Source organism: Anopheles bellator, chromosome 1, assembly GCF_943735745.2.
Source record: "Anopheles bellator chromosome 1, idAnoBellAS_SP24_06.2, whole genome shotgun sequence".
In the NCBI taxonomy this organism is placed as follows: Eukaryota; Metazoa; Arthropoda; class Insecta; order Diptera; family Culicidae; genus Anopheles; species Anopheles bellator.
The window spans coordinates 45,282,171-45,291,974 of record NC_071285.1 but is presented as its reverse complement, the minus strand read 5'-3'; the positions used below and the strand labels follow the sequence as shown (position 1 = coordinate 45,291,974).

General features: G+C 52.1%; 1 protein-coding gene across 1 annotated transcript; it reads right to left on the bottom strand.

Annotated features, from left to right (window-relative positions):
* Positions 1-1,197: 1,197 nt before the first annotated feature.
* On the bottom strand, positions 1,198-9,504 carry LOC131212815 (tight junction-associated protein 1). The gene is made up of 4 exons (XM_058206853.1): positions 9,245-9,504; positions 5,506-5,841; positions 1,534-1,617; positions 1,198-1,404 (listed from the first exon to the last, which is right to left on the bottom strand). Exons 1-4 carry the CDS (start codon positions 9,263-9,265, stop codon positions 1,198-1,200), a joined length of 648 nt encoding a protein of 215 aa, XP_058062836.1. The 5' UTR covers positions 9,266-9,504.
* Between the last annotated feature and the right edge of the window lie 300 nt (positions 9,505-9,804).

Sequence of the window (9,804 nt, the reverse complement as noted above, 5' to 3'; positions counted from 1 at the left end):
CCGCTGTCGACCGAACATGGTCGGTCGGGCAACTGATGCCGGCTACAGTGTGTTAATCGATAAAATAAATCCTACAGGACCCCAGGATCCCTGGGGCCCGATTAAACGGTGCATACAGAGAGCCGCGTGCAACCCGGGCACGATAATTAACGCTACGAACCACCGTGCGAAACGCGGAGCTCGGTTCAGTCTACTTACGGCGCCACTCCCTTCTAGCTAGTGCTCTGTTACGGGCGGCCACCGGCCGGTAGGCAGGCAGGCAGGTGCGAACATTACATTACAACTAAAGCGATCCACTAACAACTACGAGTGGCGAAGTGTGTTTGGTGCATAACTTGTGCCTCCGTGGTGCTGTGGTGTGCGAGGAGCCAGAACTAGCGGCCGTTACTAGCGGGAGTACCCTTTTGGATAGGCCAATAGCGCCGAGCGAAGAGCCGGGCCAAGAAGTTTAAAAAGCCAGGACCCGTGGCTAAACAAATTTCTCCTCCTTGCGGAGCGACCACTTTTTATGTGTGCATTTCGGGACCTCCGGAAAGGGGGCGAAGTAATGAAAAGTTTTCCTAATGGCAATGGGCAAGGAAAAAAATCAATTTAAAAGCGGATCCAGACCAGAAAACGGGCCAAACTAAATACCAATCCGAGCCGCCCGCTGGCAGATAATGGAAATTAATGTACTGGACGCCGTGGCACTGGCGCATAGCTGCGCAGTGTGGCTGCGGGATGCGCAAAAAGCACACGGGGGGACACTAATGACGAAAGAATTTAAAAAAGCGAGCGACAAAGGCGCGAAAAGTGTAGCAAAAGTACGCGGAAATCCAATCTACTATCGCCGTTCCTTGGCGGCGAGGTGGTCCGAAGGAGAAATTTGATAGCAAACAAATTGAAGAAACAAAAAAGTGGAAAGGAATAAAACAAGAAGAAAGTAACCGGAAGCTAACCGGAAGTGCCGGGTTCGCGGGCTTAAATTGAACCAAATAATGCAGAAGGCCAGGAGGGAGACTGGTTCGTGGCTACGATAAGGAACGTTAGGCGGCAAAATAGGCAAAAGTGGTCCAGGGGAAAAATAAGCGCCAGGATGCAGGGTGCAAACACTCGCACACCACCAAACACCCCACGGGTCAGTGAAACTGTCAGTGGCAGGCAGGGCGGGCAGGGCGGGCAACAACGGCTATGCAACGGCTACACCCGCTTCGGTTACTAACACTTACCGAGCCCTCGCATGGAATAAACCATGGCGGTGGGGGGAAAGGGGCAGAGCGGCGGAGGGCTGTCGGAGGCCGGCAGGACGTGGTAGGCGTTGGCGGTGGCCACGCCGACCCCGCTCGTGCTGCCCTCCGAGTCCGAGTGCGAGTTGGTCTCGAGCCGCATGTAAGTGGCGACCTTTGACTGAATTTCGATCGGAAGCTGGCGAGCGAGAGAGAGAGAGAGAGAGGGAGAGAGAGAGAGCATGTCACTGTCAGTCGTTTGATCGAATCAAAATTTATGTTTTGATGTATCACACCCCCGGGGGGGGGTTGAGTTTCGCGCCCTTACCGAGGAAAGTTTTGGCGAGACGAAGCTGTCCGGCTTACACTGCAGCAGCTGGATGGCCACACTGATGTCGGTCTTGTAGCGTTCCTGCGAAAAAAAAAAACACGAGAAAAGGAGGATGTGAGCGAGAGAGAGAGAGAGAGAGAGCAAGCTGCGAGGCACAAGGACTTCGGTTCGACCTCGGACTTTACTCGGGACGCTCAATCAAGCGCACGTGAACTGCCATTTCCTGCAGCGCGGGTACCACGGGCAACGAACCGACGGGACGGGGACGGAAGATTGATTCATCTCCGGGCCCCGCGACCTCCCTTGCAGCACCTTCCATCACCATCATCGTCAGCAACTCCGTGTTTCCATCTTTAATTTATTTCCACACACAGCGAGGCAAAAAAAAAACGGAACGCTGGAAGGTTCCGTCCGCGGGATCCGCGAATCCTGACGTGTGTGTCTCGGGAAGGGAAAGGCTCCCGCTTACAGCTGGCCCAGAAGAATTGAGCTATAATTCTTGTTTTAATTCCGGAACAGCGATTCCAGAATGCCAACCCGGCACCACCACCAGCAGCCGGAGTTTGATGATGACGACGGCGACGGCGACGGTGATGATGATGATGATGATGGAATAAGATTAATGGAAAAGTATTCCACCGGCGCATTGCTCGCGTGAAGTTATTGGACGCGGAATGCGCGAAGCGGTCGGTTCTAATGCAATTATGTTCACACCGGAGAGCCATGGCAGCGGTGCGATGTGCAGGACGAAGCGGATATAAAGTTACACATCCTCTCCATCTCGCCTATTGCGGGCGTCTTCATGGCACCATGGTGTTGCTTTAAGTTCCCAAGACTCTGGCGCCATTTTGTTGGGACATCGTGAAGTTTCAGCCCCACAGGAGTGATAAATTGAGGGAAGTCATCCGAAGGCTCAGTTTGGCAGCCAGCACAGCACAGGACTCGTTGAAGAGTGTTGCGGAGTGAGGCCCGGCACGGAATAGTCTACTACAAGCTGCTAAACCTTGCAAATAAAGTTCTGTTCTGCTTGATCCTGTTGCAGACTGCCCGAGGCCTGGCCACTGGAAAACAATTAAGCACCCCAATCGATATCCAATCTCCGCCGTAATCACCTTTGCACCCTACACAGATCCTTTCATGCGTGCGTGGTTTTGATTGTTCCACGAAATCCCGGCCACCCCCCCGGAGTGGGTCTCCCGGAGCGGGGAGTTCCTTCGTGCGGCACGTGCCGTGTTTCGGAGAATTCTTGTCCACGCGTAACGTGTGCCGCCATTAAGCGTGGCACGGAGAACCTTTAAAATCTAATCTGCTCGTCCGCCGCCGTCGTGTTCCTTAGCGTTTTTTTTCTTCACGTTCTCCCGAAAGTCCTCTCGTCCTCATAAAAATGAATCATTTCGGCACCTGCTTAGGACGTTAGGAGCTCTCTCTCTCGGCCCAGGAGTGTCACCCAAGCCGGGCCAAGTTGATCCATTATTCAGACATCACCGTCAACGGCCGCTGCAATGTAAGATGGCTTTCATCTTAACTCCGGTCTCGTCTTCAGTAGCTCCGAGAACGCTCGGCTCCTTGAGTACGGCCAGATGGTGGATTTAATCGAGCGCCGGAACGGGGCGAAGAAAAAACGCAATCGAGCGGCGCACCCACTTGAAACTTGTGCCGAAGTTCCGCCCGCCCGAGAAGCTTCATAATCCATTTCGGGGCGGCTTATCGAATCATTTTCTTGGGCACTGGGTTCAATTCTTTGCCGTGGTGGTGCTTCACCTGGTGTCACTGATTGGTGTACGCCGATTCGTGAGGCTCGAAGGATTAACGCCAACCAATGGGGCCAATCGGAATGTTTTCCTTTCCAGACCGTTTTTGGGGATTACTTGACGGGCGACTCGTAGGCGTAGTTAATGTCTCGGTACTATAAAATCCAATAATCCGATCCCCTAGAATGGGAGTTCCTGCAGGAGGGAAGATCTCAGGGGTTCTTAATGTCCAATCAAGGATATCATAATGAGAAAACACAAACGACGTCTGGATTGGTGATCAGGACAAGTTTTTTGGCCAGTTTGGTGGATCGGTGGTGGTCATCTCCTGTGAGCTCCATTTTTTGGCCGATAAGGACCAACCAGGGCAGTTAATGTTAGACCAAAATCGAATCCCTTTTCACCGCGCCCCGTAGTTCAGCAGGGTGCCCGCCAAAAAGGTGCCTTCTCATTGGCCCAGTCCGAAACCAGAGCTTTTCTGGCTAAGATGGCCAATTTCTTAACCACACTTTTGGCCCGAATGGAAAACGGAACAGTCATCCGGTAGCGAGCGGAATGGAATTTTCAACTTTCGGCTCCAAAGTTTCCGACTCGAACACCCCGAACGCGAATCGCTATTTGTATTCCATTACGAAACCAGGCCGCCGGGCGATTGGCCACCGATGCTCCGTCGCTGGGGTTTTTTGTTTGGTCGTCAGGACTCCAATGTGGCTCCCCCCCTATGAGTCATGCATTCTTTCGGCCCCGTGATCGATGTGCTTCCGTTTTTCAGTTACCGATTTTCCGTCAGAAGTCAACATCAAGAAGTTGGCCGTGGCACGTTTGACGGATGGCCTCTCGGTCGGAACTTCTCGGGTTCGGTGGCTTCGTTAGCACAGCCATCCAGCCCCTGTGGCCGTTGTTCGTTTTGGGGCTGTGCAAATAAAAGAAAACTTGAAACGGCGCTTCGCATCAGCTGCATCCAGTGCCAACAAGCGGCCAGCGACCCAAACCTGAGCCGGAAATTGGTTCCAGGTTTTTCGGCTTGTCATCGGTGGGCGCCTTTCTGTTTCATCTCGTTTTTTTTCCCCCCTTTTGGGTCCTCCAAATGTCACCAGCTTCCCAGCTTTGATAAGGTCCCCGGGTCGACTCGTTATTGCACAGCAACGCACGTGTTGCGCTGCTTTCGGGACCGAAGTGACAAATGTAGGAATTTGGCACACGGCCCCGCGACTCGTCAGAGGTCCCGTCCCGAAGGAGCGAAAAGGATCCGCGATCTGCGATTGGGGATCCGATTGATTTTCTCTGTCATACAGGAACCCGGGGTCCTGTGCTCCACCGACCCACCAAATAGGGTCCCAATTTTCCGGTTCATCGGAGCAAACCTCGAGCACCGACGACAGTTATTCTGCCTCAGCAGATCCGGCTCGCTCGCTGGATGGCCTGATTTTTTTGGCCCATGCGGAGGATGTTTGCTGACCACCCACCCACACGTAAACGCACACGAACGCAGGTTGTGGTGTGAACATTAAGTGGGCGAGTGATTCTGACGTGTTCCTTAACCTGCCGGGATTCGGAAGGCCACCCATTTGTGGTCTGTTTTTAAGTACCGCGCGGGCGCCATCGAGGGGCGAGAGGGATAAAAGGATATTCTTAGCCCCGTGGCCAGATGGGATGTTATCATCCGCACGGTCCCCACCCGAGGCTTTTAATGGAGCGGATCTGGTGTAAAAATAGAACCGCCCTCAGAACACTGCAAATCCACCGGAACCTCGGAACCGGATCGCTTCCGGATGGTGTAAGCGATTTGCTTAAGCCTCCCCAGGAAAGGGCTCCAATGAATCGAGGTTTTGACCAGACCTGAAGCTGGCTGTTAAATGGGAAACAGGAACTGAGGCAATCTATGAGGCAGCGACGGGATCGATAGCTCGGTCCGGATTCGAATGCAGCCCGAGAAACAATCCTTGCCGTTCGTCTCCTCATCGGCAAGAGGACTCGGTGACCGATTTCATTAACAATTTTTCAGCTGGCATCGCCCCATGCGGGCCAACAATTAGAAATCAGGTCACATCGGGCCACACTTGTAGTCGGTCTGCAGCATGACTCATGGCCATCTGGTCGTGGCCAAGCAACCATCGCCGCCACGGAGCCGCCAGGACGCGCCAGAAGGACCGCCGCGGGCGCGCCTCGTCGATAATCGAATCATCTGGTAGCGAAAAGGGGAACCGCCAGTACTTACTATCTCGCGCTTGAGGCTCTGGATGTTGTAGTTGGCCTGCGCCAGCCGGACACTGAGCGTCGCCACGTCGCCAGTCAGCTGGGCCCGTTCGCCCGAGTTCCGGTCGACCAGCTTCAGCAGCTTGTCCTCCAGGTTCTGGTTCAGCTTCTGGACGCGCTTGTGCGACTCGTACAGCCGCTCGTACTTGTCCTGCCACGCGATGATGCTGTCCTCGAGCTCCACCTGCCGGTCGCTCTCCTGCAGGCAGGCGCTCTCCATCGCCAGCAGCTGCGAGTGCTTGTCCGCCAGCGCACCCTTCAGCGCCTCGATCTCGGCCGCCAGCTGCCTCTCGCACGGCTGTCCCCGCGGGAGATAAAAAGGAGTCAGGATCAGTCAAGGGTGGCGGACGTCAAGTGTGGGTCCCTTTTCGCACGCCCCGAAGGGCCCCGAATCAGCCGAATAGTCCGAGCAGCAAAAAGACAGACACATCGCAACGCAGCAGCAGGGGTAACGAACCGGAAAAGGACCAAACAAGTCAGCAGGGGTTCACCCCGATCCGTCCGTTGGGGGTGGCGAAAATAACAAAACCTTCGGTGTGTATGTAAGAGAATCCTCGGGAAAAAGGGGGAAACAGAAACGGAACGGGAAAATCCAACCAAATCGGGGCTGCAACTAGGAACTAGGACCGACATCGGGGAGCCCTTCGAAATGCATCAGAAAACCCTACCGTGGTTTTGGCTGTTTGTCTGGTCGTTCGGTCGAAAACGGATCCGTCTTCCCGGTGAGTAAGCTTCCCGTTTTGGAAGGGAAACTGGCCCTTTGAGTGCCACACTCTGAGAGGCTCTTGTCGACAATGTTTTAATGTTCAATAAGTTGCTCTCAATTAAGTGCAAAAGGTGAGCTTAAGAACCCTCCAATTGGTTGATAAACGGTCGTCTTCAACGGTTAAAGAAGTCAGCTTTTTAAAATGATCAAATTCCCAACATCTTAGTTGATACCTTGACTCGATCTTTGTACAGGGTGTTTCAGTAACGACATATTTTTTTATTTGGTAATAAAAAAAGGCTTGACATTTGCTTAAACTTTCAATGCTTGGCTTAATTTTCAATACTTGAACTTTTATTTGAAAGTTTGATTCTTAGCATTTTTACTCATTGTGCTTTTGACTAATGATTTGGCGATCGACCACTTTGGAAATAAATTTTTCATATTTTCCAATTTTGAAAAATATTCAGCCGTTTTTGTTTTATAACTAAATTAAAAACTGTATCGTTACCGAAACACTCTGTACTTTAATTCAGTAAAGATGTTGAACGTGTCTGCCTTTCAATCAGCTTTTCGTTAGTCAATATTCAAAATTAGGCCTTGAACAGTTCTTTCTCTAAAAAGTTCTATCTTGAAACTTGATCATTATTAGGACTTTGAATTAATTCATGCGGTTTTTATTCCCGGATTCCGTTTCGATAAAACTCCTGTTCTTTAGAAGCGATCCAATCAGAGATCCATGCAGCCAAATCGTTACTTATGCAACGGAACAAGTTGTCGAGCGTTGCAATGTTGACAAATCAGTTCATTATGTGTTTTATCCAACTCTGGTCGTTTTATGGCCAATTTCATTAGGTTTTAAAAGCTCAAAGTACACCACACCTTTCATATCCCACCGTATGCACAGCACAACCGTTGCGCAATTAATATTTCGCTTTGGTTGCGATGGACCTGATTCACTAAGCTGTATCCAGGTTTTTTTGAGTCTAGAATTCTTGTAATAACTCCCCTCACCAGTGACGATTCGGAGCAAGATCCCCTTTCATTTTCTGGAGTCTATCGAATGGTCAACTCCTAAAATTTCTGCATTCTCTTCTTACGCCTGACATGAATCCTGTTGGATCAATCCTGCCCATTCCTTATCATCAACAAAATAAGCGTTTTGTTTCCACATTAACCTACAAAAGCATTATAAAAAATGTGACATTTAGTAAGTAATGCCAACTACTGTAAAATCGCATAAATTAATTCAAAGTCCTAATGAGCCATTCAAAACAAGGCTATTCCAATCGGCCAACCGATGCGAAAAGTGTTACACTTCAACCATGGAAATTTTAAGAACCTTTTGGAAACTTTCTCTCTGGCAAATGGTACCCCAGAACCCATCATCCGACAGACTGCTGCAACATGCTCAACCACCGAGTGGCAGCATCCCGAACGTGGCAGATAAGCCAAACCCGACACACAACACCAACACCGCCATGTGTGTCTGGCAACGTTTGTGAAATTTTATTTATTACAGTTTAATCTAGCGCAAAGTGCGGTGGCCGGAAGCTCGCTCGGGCTCTCTCGGGCGGCCCGACAAGATAGGAAGCTCCCCGAGGGCTGGGAATCTCGCGGTGACACCACCGCCGATGCTCTGCGCCCTGGTGGTCAGCCACGAACAGCGCTACACAAAATAGAGTTGCGGGGACTTTGATGAGCCTGTTTCGTCCAAGAACACGAAATCGGGTGTCAACCGGCGACTGAGACCATAATCTGATCACCCGATTTGAATGACGGTTCATTAGAGGGTGGCCCGTTTTTTGGCAGGACCCACCGGGGACGCCCATCAGCTGCTAGCGAGTGACATGCATCATCATCATCGTCATCATCATAAATGAATGACGGAATGGTCTTTCGTGGAGCGGAGTTTACATTTAGTGGTGAAATAATTACAGCACCAGGACCGCGATGGGACGTGCCCGGGTGGGCTGCCTGTGGGGATAATTGAATTTTCCAACAGTTACCGGATGGGCCACCGAATCGATCGGGGCACACCGAGGACGCCATGATGGACGACCTGTTGCAAATTAAAATCAGCCTTCGCCGGGTCGGTTCCAGGACGCACAGCTTCCCGGGGGGGGGGGGGCTCACTCCTGCCGCCCTGACAACCAATTAGGTTCTCTCTTCCGCAAGGTGAAATTAATTAGAAAATAAAATTAACGTGATACACGTTGCGCTCCGTTTGCTGCGCCAGTCCGGGACCGGAAGTCCTGGAAGTCGGAAACTCCATCGGGAGCGGAACGGAAGACGACGTCACTCCGATGCGGTGGTGTTGGTGTCACACACAAATACACCGACCTAGGCCCAAAAACACAAAGGGCAGCATTAACGTAATCAGGTCGGGAAGGATGCACCGGTTTACGTCACCATGTGCACCGGCGGAGTGCATTCACCGACTGCGTCATCATCGCAAACTTTAACGGGGTGAAGAGTGACGTGAAGGCAGCCCGTTTTTTATTCCTGTTGGGCCAACACTTGTCTGGGCTCCGTTCTTTTCCCAAAGTACCATCGCTCGATGTTCGATAGGGGGTGCCCTGTCTCCGAAACAAAGGAAGGTCAACATGGGGTGTTCGGGGACATTACAAACGATCTGACGAACGATGGGAAAATTGACACGGAAACACAGAGGGGGCTCGATCCACAAGGGTTGCCGATGGCCGATTTCTGTTTGGCCTCCCCCATACATTGCGTATCACGGGGACACACTTCTGGTCACCTGCCGAACCGAGGGAGTTCCTGTTTGTTGCTTTCCTTTTATTATTACTGCAGCGCTTCGGCTGGCACAACCACAAACACTCATCCACACACACGGCACACGGCACACACGTTGTCCTTGTTACACCCCCGCGCACACACACATACACACAAACGGAGCGAAAAGGATCGGGAAGTCAAAAGGACACCATCGACACCACGGATCGAAGGCCCACCGCCCCCTCCCCATCGGTACCTGTTCGCTGGTGGACGACATTTTGCAGCACGAGGACACTCCACACTTCACGCACGGCGAGGACACTCTGTTCACACGGACGCACGGTCTGCGGTCAAACCCGGGGCTCCCGCATCGCAATCCTTGCGGCGAAGAAGGCTCTCTCCGGCGGCGGTCGCAAACTGGAAAATGGTTGTTTTCGCGGTCGGTTTTATCCTTCACTGCTGCGTTGTTGCCGTGGTCCGGGGAAAAAAGGGTACTACGATGCCACTCCGTTCGCAGCTTCCGGGCGCAGCGACAAAACAAGCGAGCGACCGACCGGACGGTGGAAAACAGTGTGAAGGGATCCGGCCGTGTAAGGAGAGCGCACGCGAAAACTCGCACTCACACGCACGCACACGGGCACACGCGCAGGACTCTCGGTCGGAAAATGCAGGACGGATGTCCTTGTGTGCGGGGGGGGGGGGGGGCCCAAATGTCAGCGAATGGTGGCGCCCGTGGGAACGTCAACTGTTTGCTACGGAGAGGAGATGTCGCACAATTCGCGGTTCTCCATTGTGTTTGATAAGGGATTAAAATGT

What these genes read in the sequence shown, in the direction of transcription:
- LOC131212815 (XM_058206853.1), bottom strand. Translation starts at nt 9,265, where the DNA reads ATGTCGTCCACCAGCGAACAG. An exon ending in TGTCGTCCACCAGCGAACAG is followed by an intron (nt 5,842 to 9,244) that starts GTACCGATGGGG and finishes CCGCGGGGACAG; the next exon opens with CCGTGCGAGAGGCAGCTGGC. An exon ending in AGAGCCTCAAGCGCGAGATA is followed by an intron (nt 1,618 to 5,505) that starts GTAAGTACTGGC and finishes TTTTTTTCGCAG; the next exon opens with GAACGCTACAAGACCGACAT.